Source organism: Phascolarctos cinereus, unplaced genomic scaffold (genome assembly GCF_003287225.1).
Source record: "Phascolarctos cinereus isolate Bilbo 61053 unplaced genomic scaffold, phaCin_HiC Scaffold_4;HRSCAF=312, whole genome shotgun sequence".
In the NCBI taxonomy this organism is placed as follows: domain Eukaryota; kingdom Metazoa; phylum Chordata; class Mammalia; order Diprotodontia; family Phascolarctidae; genus Phascolarctos; species Phascolarctos cinereus.
In genome coordinates this window covers 593566545-593586181 of record NW_027555847.1, presented here as the reverse complement: position 1 = coordinate 593586181, position 19637 = coordinate 593566545, and the positions used below count along the sequence as shown (strand labels likewise).

At 38.4% G+C, this 19637-nt stretch overlaps 1 protein-coding gene across 6 annotated transcripts in view; it reads left to right on the top strand.

The window, feature by feature from the left end:
• Positions 1 to 19169, top strand: part of SNX31 (sorting nexin 31) — a 96062-nt gene extending 76893 nt beyond the window's left edge. For 4 of the 6 annotated variants that reach the window (XM_078153685.1, XM_020969416.2, XM_020969442.2 and 1 more), the window contains 4 exons: positions 185 to 301; positions 5600 to 5677; positions 15253 to 15312; positions 17769 to 19169. In XM_078153685.1, coding sequence (XP_078009811.1) covers positions 185 to 301; positions 5600 to 5677; positions 15253 to 15312; positions 17769 to 17867 — 354 coding nt within the window. In that variant the 3' untranslated portion in view covers positions 17868 to 19169. The remainder of the gene's footprint in view (positions 1 to 184; positions 302 to 5599; positions 5678 to 15252; positions 15313 to 17768) is intronic. The other 2 variants (XM_020969430.2, XM_020969437.2) reach the window with 2 other exon arrangements.
• The last annotated feature ends 468 nt before the right edge of the window (positions 19170 to 19637 follow it).

The following is a 19637-nucleotide window of genomic DNA, read 5'->3' as shown; positions in this document are numbered from 1 at the left end:
TCTATCTTTTTTATCTAAGAATTATTTTATCTAAGATTATCTAAGAAATCTCTCAGTACTCTTCTGGTTACCAACATTGTCTGCTCTCTTCTTGAGGAAGTCTCATCTGATTACATGGCTAATGTCTGAAAAAAGCAGTTCTCCAAGCAGGGTGGTGAACAATATCATCTTTTGTTTTCCTTAGGGATCTTTGCTGGAGGAAGAAGATGGTCCTCAGCAAACCCTCCACCAGAACCTGGAGCTCAGGTTTCAGTATAGTAAAGGTAGCGGCTGGCAGTGGCTCACCATTTACACCAAACAGGTAAGGGTGCAAGAAAACAATGTTGTCAGTGTCACTGACTGGAATGTGCCTTGCTTCACCAGGGTGAACCAAAGAGTAACAATGAATGGCTTAAACGTGGTGCCTTAAATTTTTACCAAGAGCTCTACAGACACTGCCAATCTTACAGAATTGTTGGGGAGGTAGATTGGATAAGATAATGTTGATAGAAGAAATTGTTGATAAGTACAATGGAGGGGGGGGGCTGGATTTGGAATCAGAGCACCTGAATTCAAATCTTCACTCAACTTATTTTATTATCAACTTGTTTGACCTTGGGGCAAGTCATTTCATTTGTCCGAATCTCAGGTTCTTCAGCTATAAAATGAAAGGGTTGGGTTCAGGGGTGGAGGACCTACAGCCGCAAGGCCACATGTGGCCCTCTAGGTCCTCAAGTGGGGCTCTTTGACTGAACCCAAACTTCACAGAACAAATCCCCTTAATACAAGGATTTGTTCTGTAAAACTTGGACTCAGTCAAAAGGCTGCACCCAAGGACCTGGAAGGCCACAGGTTCCCCACCCCTGGATTAGATGATCTCTGAGATCCCTTCCAGGTCTAAATTGATGCTCCTATAAGCTTTATTATCCCCACATTGCAAGCTAAGAAACTGAGGCACAGAGAGGTCAGGTCAATTGCCCAGTGTCACAGAGCCAGGATCCAAACCAAGCATAACTTTCAGACGGAGTTTGTGCAGGGCACCAAAATGAGAAGGTGAAGATCGACTTGTGTCTATCTGTTTGAGCTGGTAGCGGGACTGTGGTTGTGATTTCTAGAGCTTTTTAATACCTTAGAAGCCAATGAATGAGTTCACTTAAAATTTAAGTGATAGTGCCAATGTTGTTTCCCTATATGCCGCTGGAATCTTAAACAAACTCTATCAGGGGTAAAGTTCAAATTGAATGAACCAGAACCTTGTAGAAGGTTTAATTAGAGGTACATACTGTATTTTGGGCAAAGCTTGAAGAGTGTAGGTGTTCACAGATTACTTGTGATAGATGGGCCTAACTCAGGTCCTTTTCATTATTGTCGATTTGGTGTTGGAAGGAAATGAAACACTTGTAGGCCATTCAACAGTTAATAAAAGGATGTTTAACTTAGTCATAGCATAGAAAAGATATTCAACAGGACACTGAAATACTCAGCTTGGGTATTCATGGTCCCCTTGCCTCTATATGGAAATTCATGTGGACAGCAGGAGAGGGTATGGGACATCTGCCAAATACGAAGGGCCCTGACTCCTTCTGATGCCCTCAGGTGACCAGGAAGCTATGTCACTATATAGCCCAAAGACCACCAGGATGCTCTCTCAAAGGAGACATAGTTTGAGCCAAAGCCTAGTAGGCCACTCAGGCCCTGGGAATAGCTCTGTCACTTTTCAGGGGGGAAAATAACTTAAGGAGGGGGGAAGGGAAATTCTAGACCCTATCCCAGTATTTATATCTAATTTTGGATCCTCATCTTTTCTTTTCTTGAGTTTTTTTTCAAGGAGGAGATTATTCTTCCGGGAGAGATTTGAACCAGAATATGAACAAAACCCTGAATATACTGCACTCATTTGCAGAATTTCAAGGGAGTTTCCAAATTTTTGAAAGGCTGTCATGTGGAAGAAAGATTATATTTGTTGCCCTTGGCCCCAGAGGATGAAACTAGGAGCAGTGGAGTGGAAGTAATAGCGAGGTGGATAAAGGGGAAAATTTCCTAATAATTAATGCTATCCAAAAATTAATTTACTCATCCAATAAACATTTGTGGAATGGCATTTCTTGGAGGTAGTTAATTCCCTGTCACTGGAGGTCTTCCAGCCCAGACTGGGTGAGCATTTGTCTGGAATGTTGTAGGAGGGTGTTAATGCTTCAAATGGCACTGGGGCCAGATAATCTTCGAAGTCTCATGTAATTCTAAGATTCTACAATCAGGCCAAACTGAAATATTTATTTTAAACTGAACCTTGGATAAAATTTTTACTAAAAATGGTGAATCTGATGGAACAAACACCAAACCTATATGTTTTTTGAACTTCTTGACAAATCTTTGGATTGATTTCCACTTGGCTTATGCCCTTGGTTTTCATACCTCAGCCAGGAGGAATGTCTTTGCCTCCCATAGGACCTCAAGCCCTGCTTCTTTCCACTGCTAGCACTGGCCATGGGAATGAAAGAATATGTGCAGAAATTCTTCAAAAAGCATAAAAGCCTAGACGAAAATGAAAAAAAAAATTTTAAACAACAAAAAGTGAATGAGGTTTACGTAAAAGATGAAATGCTCTCAGGGAAATTATATGAGGATCTGCAATGTCCAAATGTGAAGTGCCTTGGAGAGAAATAAAGAGGGACTTTGTAGTGAAACCCCCACCCTGGAATGCTACAACAGTAGTTACATTTTATTATGATCTTGTAATCCACTGGCAAATGAATTCAGGCCCACAAAGAAGATTATAGCAAACATTTTTCCTTAAAGGATTTTAAACCAAGGCCTATTTCCTTTGAAGTGGAAGGGCTACTCACATACTCAAAAGTCTATAGCTTAGGAGAACTGGAAAGGACCCCCATGATCCTCTGAGCTACTTGAAGACAAGGATTGTCATTGTCTTTCTTTGTATTCCCAATGTTTGGCACAATGCCTGGTAAACAGGAGGCGCTTAATAAGTACATGTTGACTTGGCTCAGCCTTCGAGATCATCTAGGCCAGTCCGATAACTTTACAGATGAAAACCATGATATATGCTTCTGGGTGTTATTGTCGTTGTTTGTCCTGCATTCTCTAAGAGGACCATGGTATCAGGAGGTGAAGCTGTGACATGCAAGTGAATTGGATTTAAGTGAGACAGGGCAGAAATCCTTCAAACAGCATAAAATGCTAGATAAAAATGGAAAAGATTAACCACACAACAACAACGAGTAAATGAGGCTTACCTAAAAGATGAAGTGCTCTCAGGGAAGACCTAGAAAGGAGATTTGCTCCAAGTCACAGAATAGTTAGTAATGGAGCTGGGGCATTCTGATCCCTGGTTCAAGTGCTCCTCCCATTACACTTGTCTGCCACCAGGCAGTAGCAGAAACATGGGCATGTGCACTATCAATACCAATGAAGAGCTGAGATCTAAATCTTTCTTCAGTTACTGGAAAGAAACCTTGTTTTCATATTTTCCCCCTGTAGGCATTTGTAATGATTTACCCCATGGAGTTAGGAACTGAATGTAGCTAAGATTAATATTACGATAGAATCTTGTGTCTTTTGAACACTCCATTGTCTCTCTTCTCCCAGGTGTGGATCCAAATCTTACCTTAAATGCAAAATGTTGGAGGTTGGGGGATGTGGGGAGATAGAGGATGTTTTTATGGATTATATTCTTGTGAAAATCAAGGGGTGATAGTTGGAAAGTATAAAAAGATTGGTGTGTAGTTGGTTCAACCTCAATACCTGCAAAAATGATTTATTTGTAAAACTGCGAATGAGTTTTTAAAAGTGTCTTTTAGTAAATGCATTTTGGGCAATAGTGAGCAGGTAGGGGAATGCTTTGGGTGTAATGGAGGTCTTTTCCTTGTCTGTGAAGTCTAGCCCTGGTGACAACATTATTTTAGGGTCCAAGGAGTGGCCACATTGGAAGGGAAAGTCAGGTAGGACTGTATTAGAAAGGATAGTAGAATACTTGAACTGTCTCACTTTCTTCCTTTCTCTATTTCCTAAAACTGAAAGATTTGGAGGATCCAAAGACTATTTTCCTGTGTTTCCATAGTTCCTTTCCAATCTTCTCTCTTTCTCTGTCACTAGGAAGTAGTCCATAATGATAAGGCCAAAAATTACAACTGTCTTGAGCCAAACAGCAGAGTGTACCTGTATACATTGTATATAAGGACAGGGACATTGGAGTGATGCTGAAGAAGACTGGGGTGAAGGCAGTAAGTAGGCAGAATGAGGAAATCTAGGTGTTTTGCAGTAAGACCCAGAATGTGTGCTCACCTATGGCCAGAAAAGGAGCTACGCTCCTCATGAAGCCAGGAAATGTGGATGGAGATGTGTTTCATTTGGTACTTCATTGGTCGCCATGTCTTTTTCTTTTCTTTTTTTTTTTATTACTGAAACTTAAACACACAATAAGAAAACAAACAGAAACATATTAGAAACTTAAATACAAAATAAGATAAGAAAAAAAGCACGTTATGTGCACAGCAGAACTCAAGAGAGGATTCAAAATATATAGCAATAAATTTCCATTTCAGGAAAGCCTCAACGTTGTGTTGAGAGCTGTGTAAAGTCACAACCTGAGGAAAGACCCCAAGATAGTGAATGGATTCCTTATGGAGGATTTATGCAAGGAAATGGACAAGAGTCTCACACACTTGTCTGGGTGGTGAGAGAAGGCTTTGTCTTGGTAGTCATAAAATGTTAGTCCTAGAACGGACTTTAGGGGCCATTTAATCTAAGCCCTTTATATTATATAAAGAGAGGAAATTGGGGCTCGGAGGTAAAGCGATTTGCATAAGTTTTTGTTCTGTAGTGGTGGTATGGCATGAGGGAAAATTATGGATACTTGACACCATGTATATCCACTGGATATACAAAAGAAGAAAAACAAAAACTGAAAAATAAGTTTTAGTTGGGTAAAAGTAATACCGGCATATTAAGATGAAGTCTAACAGCTTATCAATAATACGAAATTACCATCTAATACAATAGGTAGTATATGTATTGTTAAATAGGTGCCAGATTAATTTCTTTTTTTTTAAAGTACTTTATTTTTTTATTTTATTTTATTTTATTTGGTGAGGCAATTGGGGTGAAGTGACTTGCCCAGGGTCATACAGCTAGTAAGTGTCAAGTGTCTGAGGCCAGATTAATTTCAAGGGAAGTTTGATTTAATTACAACAGTAAACTGGACGAGATATGGTGTTCTTTGTCTGTGGCTCATGTAACACGGTTGGCAGCTCTCACAGCACACTCATCTACATTGCTATAGCTTAAAAAACAAGAAGCATTCTTAGTCAGATGGAAGGGAAGTCGGGGGAGTTTAAGAAGGGGTGCAGCGATGTAACATTGGCTGTCTTTTTGGTCTGTTGTTGGATTTTCAACTGCATGTATGTGTTTGTAGTTAAGCAAATTTTGACATGTTTGCTGTTAAATCAAAAATTTCTGGAAATTTTAAGAAAGAAAAATCTCTTCTGGGAAAAATAACATTCAAATTGAAACCAACATCTGCATTGTGGTTCGGAGGAAAGGAGAGAATTAATGGTTTAGTATTTTATTGAGAGAAAGAGATTTTATTTATGGGCTTTTATAGGCTTTTTTGCTGAGTAGCTGCTTGAAAAAGATGATATCGGAGAAACTGACGAAGTTAGCTGCAGAAAACCCAGAAATGGTAAGTATTTTTCCTCTGGATATTTTTATTTTCATTTATAAATGGTACTGCCAAGCCAAACTAGAGTTCAAGGACCAAGGAATCTAGCGGTGCAGAAAAGAGAGAAGGGCCCAGGGCCATACACAGATGAGATCTTTCACCTCTCTCCTTCGAGCTTTTTCGGTACAGTCTGATAGAATGACAAAAAGTTAAAAAAAAACCCAACTGTCTTTAAGATTCAAACTACACATTTTCTTAAAAGTAGTCACACTTAGTTTGCTGAGAGTACTTTAGCCCTCTAATCTTGTCATTTAGTCAGTTGTATCTGACTTTGTGACCCCATTTGGGGTTTTCTTGGCAAGTGGAGTGGTTTGTGGTTTCCTTCTCCAGCTCATTTTACAGATGAGGAAACTGAGGTAAACAGAGGTAAGTGACTTGCCCAGGGTCACACATCTAATAAGTGTCTGAGAGGTCAAATTTGAACTCAGATCCTTCTGACTCCAGGTCCCACATTCTATCCACCATGACACCTAACTGCGCTTCAAATTCCGTGCTATTTTCTCTATCCTATCCAAAACCCAGGTAGGAGGGTTTTTGTTTTTGTTTTTGTTTTTGTTTTGACATGGCGTGGAGGTATAAAGGACATTAGGATAGATCTTTATCTGGAAAGGCAAATTTGCTCCTTAGACTATCCAGAGATGAGGCAGCCCCAAAGACTTCTGGGGGCACCAGTATAGATTTCTTTAAAAAGCCCAATCAAAGATAGGTGATAGATGATAGATAATGATGCTGCTGATAATAATAGACAGATAGCATTTCTATAACTCCTACTACAGGCCAGGTACTGTAGCAGGAGCTTTGCAAATACTATCTCATTTGGTCCTCACAAAAACCCTGGGATATAAGTGCTATTACCCCCATTTTACAATTGGAGAAACTGAGACAAGCAGAGGCTAAGTGACTTTCCCAAAGTCACACAGACAGTAAATGTGTGAGGCTGGATTTGAACTCAGGTCTTCTTGACTCCAAGCCTAGTGCTCTAACCACTGTGTCACATAGATAGATACATACAGAGAGAGAGAGAGAGAGAGAGAGAGAGAGAGAGAGAGAGAGAGAGAGAGAGAGAGAGATGGATGGATGGATGGATGGATGGATGGATGGATGGATGGATGGAGGGAAGGGAAGAAATAAAGAAAGAAATAGGAACATTTAATGTTTATGATATCCCAGGTACTATGTATCTCTAGAATGGTTTTAGATCATAAGTACCCTGGAGGGGCAGCTGTTTGGCACAGTGGCTAGAACACTTGCCCTCCAGTCAGGAGGACCTGAGTTCAAATTCGGCCTCAGATATTTGCTAGCTATGTGACCCTGGGCAAGTCATTTAACCCCAATTGCCTCCACAAAAAAGTACCCTGGAAAGTGCTATAGGAAGAGCCAGAGACTTTTAGGCCCCCAAAGTAAAAATGGAAGTGAGTTAGGGGTCCTATCTCGTGGAAGACCCCACCCCATGGGTATACGCAGCCACTTGGTGTAACCATTGTGCTGAATCAAAAAGTTGCCAGCTGGATGAAACCTGTAATGATAAATGCTATTCTCTTAATGTAAAATTAAGCTTGAATTTCCTGGCATATACCTCTTCTAAAAATCAACTCTTACTGTAAGAGATGATACTCATTTAAGAATAGATTAAGCTTAGTGCAATTTCTTATTTCAATTACTTTGGAATCATTCTGGCACTCTTATTATTCTGAATAAAAATATAATATGATTTTTAAAAAATTTCCTAATGAAGACAGAGTAAGATAACCCATGTCTGGTTAGCAGTTGTGGCCAAATTATCTCTGTAGAACTTAAAACCGATTTTTCCTAAATGCACTACATTAGCTATAAACTTTTTCTCCAAATTTAATTTAATGAATAGTAAAAGGATGCACACCTTTAATTGAGCACTGATTTTTTTAAAAAGTGGGATTGTCCACTGTGCTCCTGATACTTATTCTCTCTCCTCTAGCATTTCTCTTTCTTGAGGAAAACAATTGAAGTTCATGGATTCAGGGCATAAAAGATGGGAAGCTTCAAGTATGTAAGGTCAGAAATAGTATGGTAGCTTTGCTAGAAAGAAGCCAATTAAGCTAACAGAAGAGTGAAGGAAGCTTATTTTAAAAAAGTAATAAAATCCAACCTCTCAAGAAGGATGGGAGCATTTAGGTTCCAAACATGGTTCCAAAGATTTTTTTTTAAGCCATTAACTGAAGTGGGCCCATTAAAAGGAAAAGTATTTTCACCTCTGGATGACTGTAGGCCCCAGGTTAGTGCCGGAAACACTCCTATACTAAATTGACAAAGAACATCATAAACAGAATGGAGATGTTAATGATGTATTTAATTTATTTCTTTTAGAACTCTGGCTACAAGAGCCAACGGGGTTGCAGCATTTCTTATATTTGCATATGAAGTGAAAGGACTTGTAAAGTGTTGTTATTAACTGAATAGTCACCTACTTCTGTACCGGCCAGCAGGAACAATGCCTGGCACACAGTATGAGCTTAATCAATGTTTACCGAGTTGAAATAAATTACTGTCTGGTTTGGAATGTGTATGGTATGGGAAGCACTCTGGGTGACTCAGTGCTAGAGCACTGTATTGGGAAATCAGAAGACCTGGGGTCTTCTTATTACCAGTGTGACCTTGGGCAAGGCACTTGGCCTCAGTTTCCTCATTTGTAAAATAGGGCAGTCAGATTAGATGACTTTAAAGTTCCTTCAGATTTTAACTCTCTGGTCCTAGGGAGGGGTGTGTGTGTGTGTGTGTGTGTGTGTGTGTGTGTGTTAGGCTTCTATGGGGATGATAATATTACGAGCCAGCTACTCATAGGTAGATATGAAGCTCAAATGATAATGTATGTAAAGTACTTTGTGAGCCTTCCAACTCTATAATACATATATATATATATATATATATATATATATATATATATATATATATATATATATATACATATATATATATATGCATGTGTGTGTGTATATAATTTCTTTTTTTCCTTTTTTTTGGCAATTGCGGTTAAGTAACTTGCTCAGGGTCACACAGCTAGTGAGTGTCAAGTGTTTGGTCTGAGGGCGGATTTGAACTCAGGTCCTCCTGACTTCAGGGCTGGTGCTCTATCCACTGTGCCACCTAGCTGCCCCTCATTTCTTATATATACATACATGTACATCAGTGATTGCTTTGTTTTATCCTAGTTGTAAACATTCAATCTTTGGAAGTCTTCATTTTCTAAAGCTCTTCATCTAGTCTCTCCAACCTATGAAAGATAAGACAAAGTTATAATTTCTTAAAAAGTGTTTTTCAAGGTTTTTTATTTTGTGGAGTCTTTCTGCATAGGATTGGAGCCCTGTCTATTAATCCCTGGATAGCATGAGAGGCCTGGCAGGGACAGAGCAGATGACTCAGTGGACATGCTTCTGTCATTATTGATATTTCTAATTCCCCTGACCTCCATTCTTTCTTCCAGATTAAACCCGTTAATTACTCAAATGGAACCCTAGCATTTCATCACAGACTAGAGTTGGAGGGACCAAGAAGTCTGGTGGAGTTTAAAGTGACCTATGGATTGATATTGTTGCCTGTGGCTGTATGGCCGTAGCACTTATTTATATCTAGAAAAAAGAACAAAAATTGGAATCCAGTTTGCATTAGATCATTAAGTAAAAAAAACCTATATTGGTCTTCTCATTGTCCTCCCTCCAGGAAATGATCCCTACCTACTAGATTAAGTTAGCCGGTAAACATTTATTAAACCCCTACTATGTGCTAAGTGCTGGGGATGCGAATGAGAAAAAAGAAATAGTACTTGGCCTCAAGGAGTTTACAATCAAACAAGGGAAAGTAACGTAGCTAGGTAGTGCAGTGGGTAGAGCGTTGGGCCTGAAGTCAGGAAGACCAGAGTTCAAATTTGGTCTCAGACTCTTACTAGCAGTATGACCCTGGGCAAGTCACTTAACCCTGTTTGCCTCAGTTTCCTCACCTGAAAAATTAGCTGGAGAAGGAAATAGCAAACCAGTCCAGTATCTTTGCCAAGAAAACCCCAAATGGGGTCATGAAAAGTCAGACATGACTGAAAACAATGGAAAAACAACTCACGAAAGGAAGCTGAAAAGCAGGGGTAAGGGGAGGCATGGTGGGAAAGTCTGAGAAATTCCAAAATAGAGCAGCCAGGTGTGAAATGCGACATTCTGAGGTGAGCTCCCACTTTAAGTGGGGCTTTCAGAGTTCATCTCTCCATCCTCCAGAGGGACAGGGGTGGTAAGAATGAGGTAGAGTACTAGGACTGAAGAGATCCTGCTGATGAGGTTTTCCCAGTAATGAGCTTCTTAGGACATAGTGGAGAAGGCAGAGAAGAAATAATTAGCATCTAGAACAGTGCCTTGCACAAAACAGCCACTTTTTAACAAAGTCACTTATTTATTTTGCAAACACGTATTCTCTCTCTCCATGTCTCCCTCCCCTTCTCAATCAAACAATAAATAAGCAAGGGGAAAAAAAAAACTCCTGACAAACTTGCATGGTTCAGCAAAACAAACCACTTCCAAAAATAAATATCTCATCCTGAGTTTTAAGTATATCACCACTCTGTCAGGAAGTGGGCAGCATTCTTCGCCTTCAGGTCTTTTGGAAGCATGGTTTATCATTGCATTGATCCAAATTCTGAAGTCTTTCAAAGTTGTTTTCCTTTATAATATTATCCTAGTTCTGTTACTTTGCATCAGTTTATAAAGGCCTTTGCAGTGTCTATTTAGTCATTTCTTATGCCACAATACATTACATCCACATATCATAATTTGTTTAGCTATCCCCCAGTAGGTGGGGATTCTCTTATATATCTTAGATATGAAATCTTTAAACTTCTGCAGAGATGCTTTCCCAGTTACCTTTTTCCCTTCTAATTGTAATTACATTGGCTTTGCTTGTTCAAAAACTTTTAAATTTAATTTTATGTCAAGAAAATTGTCCATTTTATCTTCTATGACTTTTTCTATCCCTTGTTTGGTCACAGACTCTTCCTCTATCCATAGTTTGGAAAGGTAATTTCTTCCTTGCTTTTCTCATTTGCTTATCATGCCACCTTTTATATCTAAATCATGTATCCATTTGGAGTTTAACCTGGTATACATTATGAGATGTTGGTCTGTACCTAATTTCTATGAGACATCTTTCCAGTTTTCCCAGAAGTTTTTTTTTCCAAATATTGAGTTCATACCCCAGTAACTGTGGTCTTTAAAAAAAAAAGTTTGTTGAGTTTAATTGTATTCTACCATTCTTTGAACTTTTATAACATTTGTGCACACTCATTCATTTGATAGATACCATGTACAAAGCAGCTCATAGAATTTACAATTTATTAGAGGAATTAGTCACATACATAAATGATAACAATGTAAAGTAAATATTAAAATACAGTAAGAGCAGTGCAAAGTAATATGTAAATTCAGAGAAGAAAGAATGCTTCTAGTTGGAAGAATTAAGAAAGATTTCCTGGGGAGAAGGGTAATCTAGGTTGAGGGAACAGCATATGCAAAAGCACGAAGGTGGTAAACCACAGGCCATGTGTTCAGAAGTTTCACATTGTACTTTGTAGCAAATGAGATGACAAATGTAAAGCACTTAAACTTTAAAGTGCTATGTAAATGGGAATTGTTATTATATTTATTCACGAACAAAGCTTATACTCCCTACTAGGTTATAAATTTTTATTTCCTTCGTTGTCTAGTGTATTGTTTTGGTAGGTAGTAAGTTCTCACTACAATTTTGCTGGATTCAATTTTTAAAATTTTTTTAATGTTGAACTTTAATACCCCCCCTCCAATTATTTCCTTAAACTTGGAAGAATTACAAAAGAGGATTATATTTGAAACTGAGTCTTCATTTCATACTGCAGATTAAAAAAAAAAGCTTTAAATTCTACAAGTTGCTTTTAAAGTGTCCTACTTCTTTTTCCTATAACCTGGGGGCTCCTGGCTAATAGTTTCAGGGTGGAAGAAGTAAGACATTATAATGTATCATTGAATTTCTTGATCACTATTCTATCTGTTGTGAGTTTCAGCTTTTTGCTGAAGTGTAGATATGCAGGAGCGGGGTGATTTGCCTCCCATCAGGCCCATCTTGGCAGAAGTCCTGAAATCAATTTAATAGAACTCAGTTTTCTTCATTTTGCATTGTAGCTTATAATTTCAAGATCTCAGATTTCAAGATTTTTTACAGCATGAACCAAAGTATACCATACAGATATGTACTCCACAAATAAAATAAATTTCCATCAAGCATAGATAAAGTTTCAGTGATTGAATCAATGGGAAACTTACCAAAATCACTTACCAAAAACCAAAAAAACAAACAAATAAAAAAACCCCTATAGTCTTATAATGAACTTTTTTTTGGCAAGGCAGTCAGGGCTAAACGACTTGCCCAGAGTCACACACAGCTAGTAAGTGTTATGTGTCTGAGGCCACATTTGAACTCGCGTCCTCCCAACTCCAAGGCTGGTGCTCTATTCACTGCACCACCTAGCTGCCCCCCCAACAATTTTTTTATTGATTAATCTTAGCTACTACATAGTTATCTTCCTTCCTTTCAAATACCAACTATGAGCTTTTCCTACTAAGGTTACCTTTTTTTCTACTCTCTAGTTATCATGTACATGTATGGTTAACCCTATAGTTATCTTGTATAGTTTTCTACTCTACAGTTATCAGTACATGTGTACTGTACATGTTTAATAGCCAGCTCTCTGAAAAAAATGAACATATCATATACTTTTAAGTTTAATCTGCATCATTCACATTTTCTACATCACTTTTTAAAGTCTAGACAATCGACAAAAACAATAAATCAAGCCCTGATTTTGTAGTCTTTGTTAGTTTCTGGGGTGTAAATGCTATTGCTGGAAATTTAACTATTGGCTCTAAAACAACCCTGGATGTATGTATCTATTTAATCACATGTTGTTTCCCCATTGGTATGTGAACTCCTTGAGGGCAGGAACTGTATTTGTGTTTTTGCCCAGTACTTAGCACAATGCCTGGCACACAAGTACTTAATAAATGATTGTTGATTGGTAGATTCCCTAAGGGAAAACAGCTAAAGCTTAAACTTAAATTTCAAACATGCACGTTGATCCATACCAATTACTTTAAAAAATAAGTGATTCACTCAGGAAATGATGAGAACACAAAATTCACATAGATATATTTAATGGGGTGATAGCTTACATTTCAAGGGCCCCTGAAGATTAGCAAAATGCTTTATAGACATTTTTTTTTGGTGAGGCAGTTGGGGTTAAGTGACTTGCCCAGGGTCACACAGCTAGTATCAAGTGATTAAGTGCCTGAGGCCTGATTTGAACTCACTTCTTCCTGACTGCAAAGCCGGTGCTTTATCCACTGTGCCACCTAGATGCCCCTAGACATTTTCCCATTTTATAGAAGAGAAAACTGGTATTCATGGAAGTTCAGTGACTTCCTCATGATCACTCACTCATAAGTGTCAAAGGAGAATCTGAACTTTGTTGTTTCCTGACAACAATATCACAGTGCTGTTCTTTTAACAGAGGAGAGGTGTGTTCCTTGGGTTTCTCCATTTATAATTTGGCTTATTTTGCATATTATTCTAAATGCACAATTGACACCTATAGAAGACTAGAAAGGATGATTTTATGAACTTAAGAATCAGTCCTAATATCAATACTCACCCTGAATCCTCTTTTTAAAAGTCTAACTATTTGTAAGTCAGATTTACCCAAAGTGGGATTTTCTGAAAATGACAAGGAATAAGATATTGCATTTTCCTGTATTCCTGTCTTATACTGCCAACTTTCTTTCCTCTTTAGGCAGGGTCAGACAGCTGAGAGGGAGAGGTCCAGAAGCCTTTTTCCATCTTTCTAGGCCAAAGTGAAAGAATCAGCATCCATGAAAATTTTTCCTGGAAATATGAGAAGTCAGCCTTCTTTATGGGATTAACCCAATCCTGAAAAGGAAATAACACAGTTCTATTGTGCCAGTGCATAAAACCAAAGGAGCAACTTTTAGATGGCCAAGAGAAATGGCCAAAATAATTATGATAGCTAATGTTGTAAAGCATTTAAAGGTTTGCTGTATGACTCTGGGCATTTCCTTTTCTAGCTCATTTTACAGATGAGGAAACTGAGGCCAACAGGGTTAAAAGACTTGTCCAGGGTCACACAGCTAGTATGAAAAAGAAAGAAAGAGAGAGAGAACAGAAGAAAAGAAAGAAAGAAGAAAGCTAGTAAGGTTAGATTTGGACTCAGGTCCTCTTGACTCCAAGACTGGCACTGTATGCACTGTGCCACCTAGCTGCCCAAATACTGATCATTTTAAACTTAATGGAATGTCAAAATAATTTAATATTTCAAAAGTATTTCAGTGGCTGTAATCTTTTTTTTTAAACAAAGGGTAATCCAGATTATTTTAAAATGCCTTTTCATGTGTGTAAAAAACAATAAACAGAAGATATCTTTTCTTCTCAAAAAAAAAAAGGAAAATATGAGAATCCTTATTTTTTGTCCTGGCATTTTCTAGAAGTCTTTAAGAAGATAAATATGGGGGTGGGGAAGATTTTACTTTATCTGTGATAAAACTGGAAGAGAGAACATCTAGTGAGAACCTCCCTCTATCAATGAAGATCCACACCTTCTCTGTTCCTTAGGGTCTTAGAGTTCTCTAGTGCTTGGAGAGGGTGACAGCCAATGTATGTCAGGGTTAGGATTTGAACCCAGATTATACTAGCTCAAGACCGTTTCTTTGTGTGTCATACCACACTACTCCCTCCTTCCCAAGGTTTTTTAAAATTTATATGATGTGCACAGGTCTATGTGGTTGGTCAATTTAAGTCTCTTTAACTTTGTTGGTAGTCACTTCATTTTGATACATGGATTTCTTCCAGATTTTATTTAACACAGACTGGAACTTAGTGGATTTCTTTAGAATTTCTAGAATTCAGAGGAATTCTGATTGACATAAAGTCTCCCTTCCTTCCTTTTCTTCCTTCCTCCCTCCTTCCCCCCTCCCTTCTTTCCCTCCCTCCCCCCTCCCTTCTTTCCCTCCCTCCTTTCCCTCCTTTCTTTCTTTCTTCCTTTCCCTCCTTTCTTTCTTCCTTTCTTTCTTTCTTTCTTTCTTTCTTTCTTTCTTTCTTCCTTCCTTTCTTTCTTTCTTTCTTTCTTTCTTTCTTTCTTTCTTTCTTTCTTTCTTTCTTTCTTTCTTTCTTTCTTTCTTTCTTTCTTTCTTTCTTTCTTTCTTTCTTTCTTTCTTTCTTTCTTTCTTTCTTTCTTTCTTTCTTCTCACAGGATACAGAATTTAGCAAATCAACCTAACATGGACTTGGATCTTCCTCCATCTCTTTTTAGGAATTTCCAAATTAGGGGTAACAGGACATGTCATATTCAGGTGCCACTGCTACTTTGGGGCTATGACAACTATTAGATTATGGTGGAAGGGGAGATGTGTTCATTAATTAAATGGATTACTTGTGTGCTAGTTTTCTCTGAGGGACACTGACTAATATCTTACTAATCTATTTAGCAGATTGAAGTCCCCCTGGAACAAGGCAAAAGTAAGAAATCCTGCCGTCAACAAAGCCAGGTCTGTGAGTGGAATTACATAACCAATAACCATTAGGATTTGGATTAATCTGCCCTTTTTAATAGCATTCAACTTCCAAAAATACACCATGAATTCTCTTTCACCAAACAAGCTTTCTATTGGTTAGAGACAGTTCTGGGGAGATATATAACACAGTGTGGAGACAGGGAATTTTATTATTGCCCACTCTGCAGGCAGAAAATGAAGTGGACGGCCAGTTGTTAGTCATTCCATTCAAAAAGCTTTAGTCATTTGGTGTTTCAGCCACCTAGCCTCTCATTCTGTCTCTGAAATCTTCTGTGGGCTCTGCTTAGCACCTATACAGTTCCTAAGCATATGATACGCACTTTACAAATGTTTGAATGGATTGACTGAATGGTGGCTTGCACTGTACAATATAATGTTATTACTCTTGTGAATGCTATCATTGTAGAGAACTCCCAGCATGGGAGCAGCTAAGTGGTACAGTGGATAGAGCACTGTGCTTGGAATCAGGAAGACTCATCTTCCTAAGATCACATCTGGACTCAGACCCTTACTAGTCATGTGACCCTGAGCAAGTCAATTAACCCCTCTTGCCTCAGTTTCCTCATCTGTAAAATGAGTTGGCAAATCATGGCAAACCACTCCAGTATCTTTGCCAAGAAAACCCCAAATGCAATCAGGAAGAGTCCTACACAACTGAAACGACTGAACAACAACAACCCAGCTTGGGAATTTCTTCCATCAAGGCAGATCCCAAACAGTTTTTGACAAGTAGATGAGTCTTTGGAAATCGCTTGAAGCAGTGAGAGATGAAGTGACTTGCCCAGCTAGCTATTGTTAAGAGTTGGGAACTGAACTAAGGTCTTCCCGAGTCACATCTTTGGATCATAGATTTAAAGCTGTGAGGGACCTCAGGTCATGTAGTCCAATTCCTCCATTTTATAGATGGAGAGACAGAGATCCAGGGAGACCCTTGGATAAATGATTTTGCCCAAGGTCACTTACGTAGTTAAACACAAGAGGTAACATTTGAACCCAAGTCCTCTGGCCCAAGAGCTAGTATAATTCATGCATTGGAGCCTCTGAGCTCACAGTACTCTATCCAGTTCACCACAATGCAGTTGCTTAGGTTTGTAAAATATGTTTTTGAGCATGTTAGGTCTCTGTTGCAGTTCTCGCAATTACCCTACAAGTCCATTCTCTCCTTCCCCAAGGTTACCCTACTATGTTCTCATAGGCTTTATTCTACAAGTAGGAAAATAAATAATATTCCAGCAAAAGCAATTACTGATGTATTGCCTAGTATGTAAGTGCTCTCTAGAATAAATGGAATGAATGGTAAGCCTTTATACTATACGCCCCTTTATGCCATAAAGTGTGTTTTGCTTTGTGATTTTTATGAGCAAGAGAAACACATCAAGTGATTAAACTCTACTTCCATTTAGATTAATCTTTTACCTCTGCCCCGCAGAGATTTCCTATTATTTGGGTTTTGCTGATACGCTTAATTTGACTCTGCACTGATTTGGAGGCATCCATTTTGTCTGGGTTTTTAAAATATTTATCTCACGTTGTTTTCCTCTGATCTGTGTTTCTACAAGTACCATAGTACAGAATTGGCCCTCTTCCCTGCCTTCCATGACCCCATCTTCTCCCCAATACACAAACACATTTTTAGGCAGCATCAAAATGAAGGGCATGAATTAGAAAAGGACAAGAGACACCTGCTCCAAATCACAAGTGATGGCCACAATTTCTTGAGGGATAATAGATCTAATACAACACACCTGCCTCCATGTGTTTTGAGATAAACATTCCTACATTAATTCATTGGGATTTCAGATAACTGAAAAAAGGGGGGGGAGGCAACCCATGGCTCCATGGGACTAGACTTTTGTAAACTAAGATGAACTTTTAAGTGTATAGCATGTAATGTTTGTAGTTTGTAGTAACCTTTGAAGATATTTTGTTTTGTTTTTGGGCTAGGCAATGGGGTTAAGTAACTTGCCCAGGGTCACACAGCTAATAAGTGTTATGTGTCTGAGGCTGGATTTGAACTCAGGTCCTCCTGAATCCAGGCCCGGTGCTCTATCCACTGTGCCACCTAGCTGCCCCTGAAGATGTCTTTAACCTCATAGGGTGGGTCAGATGGTATATGTGTGCATGTGTTTGTGTGTTTGTACACATGTGCCTACAAAAAAGATAGAGTTGTAGAAGAAGGTAAAGAAGGGAGCCTAGTAGCTGAGGAAGGGCTGGCAATGCCTCCTTTTCATAGCTCTTTCAGATTCTCTCTTTTGGCAATATGGCACCATTCAGAGCATGAGTAGAATGAAGAGATCCCTGCTTCCACAAAAGCAATTTTTCTTTGCCCCTTTTTGTGTTGTTTTGAAATCCAGAAGATTAGCCACTTATTGCTTTCTTAGCGAGTCCTTTTTCTGACATAAATAATGTGTTCAAGTCTTTGTTTGCAGATAAACTATTTTGATTTTCCAACAAGAAAAAGCAAGATTGCAGTTAAGACAACTGAAGAGGACGGTGTGTTTGAGACTATAAGGGAAGAGGACCTTTGAAGAAGAAAAAAGAGTCAGCATCTACACTTTCTTCCTTTAAAGTAAATCACTTGAAACAGCAGCCTATGTAATAACCAAAAGTTGGCTTTACATCAGCAGTGGAAGAAATCTGACACTCCTGACATTTAGATGAAAGTTTTACTGTTTGAGATGTGGGTAATAACTCAGTGTAAATCAGAGGATGAGAAAGAAAAGGGAGCGTTTGTCTAGATTTTAAGGTCAAGCAGCAAACCTGTGTTTGGAAACAAATACACATTCCATCTTTCCCCTAAAACAAATATTTACCTACACAGCCTCTACTTCAGCTGCTGATAGTGTGGGAATTCATCCACGTTACACAATACGTAAACAGCTGCGGCTGGTAAAACTATCAGGCTAAAGAGGGTCCCTAATAGAGTTTAAACATTACCAACTGCCTGTACCTTAAGCATGGAGGAAATGGAGAGTCTCCGAGTTTACGGTTTAGGGGTAAAAAATACTGGAACTTTAAATGACTGGATTATGAATGGATTGGGGAGTGGGGTAGAAAGGCTCAAAATGCCATCTTACCACAGCTGCTGTTGTGTTGAGGCTTGTTAGCTTGTGCACCTAGGGGACAGTCTGAATGCATGATTTACCACCAGTGAAGGGTTATGGGAAGAACCTACTCTTCTAAAGAAGTGGGAAACATGGGAGGGAAGGCTGAACTTCACTAATCTGCCCACAGAACTATGGGGAGGCATGATTTAAGTTATTATTTTGATCAAATACCTTTTTTTTTGCTTTAATGTCATTCCAAAGCCTACTGTTATTGCTGTAGGACATTCTGAAACAAATCTGTGGGCTCTCCTGGCAGCACGTTCCTGTGCTATTGTAATGGTGTTCTTTAGCTCAGGCTAGGGATTTAAAAACTCAATAGAATATCTTAATGTTGGAAATGGATGGTTTGAAAACCAGGGGAGGCCTCGTGTTTTGTCAGCTTAGAAACTAAATCTCTCATTCCCCCAAATAGGTACAGTATGCTGCTGGTTCTTTTGCTGATCCATTTTTAGTAAATTTAAAAAAAACATAATTACTAACATAATTCCATGGTATGGAATTAGGACCACAGTAAGGGGAAGAGCTAGATATACATAGAGAAATTTTGTTTTGGGTTTCCTATGTGCACAAAATATTGCAGTGTGCCTTTGGAGTTATCTAACTGGTATAATGCTAAAAATATGAAATGTGTAACATGGAGTTCTGAAGTTGTTGATGGCTATTCTACTAACTCTCTTTTGTTGAAGTATTTTAAAGTTCATGAATAAATGTCTACAGCAATGATTTTCAGTCTCTTAAGACAGTAAGTTTACATTTTTGACTATAGTATATACATAGGGAGTGTGTGTGTGTGTGTGTTTGTACGTGTACGTGTGTGTGTGTGCGCGTGTATGAGCATGTGTACACAAAGATGTATATAGAGTATATATATATATATATATATATATATATATATATATATATATACATATATGTATGTCATATTCTACACAAAGGATATATGGATATATATGTATAATATGTGTGTATATATCAATATAAGTGACACTCCAGTAGATAAATGAACTGTATTTTTTTGAAATGGAAACCTTTCTTGTTTTGCCAATTTGATAATGTCTAGGCAATATTTCTGACCTGCTATCATTAGGTTATCAAGCTTCATGTAAATGGTTAAACTAAATGGTGTCTAAGATTCTTTCCAACTTTGAGATTCCATAATTGTGACAAATGTTGTACTTTCAATGTGCATTG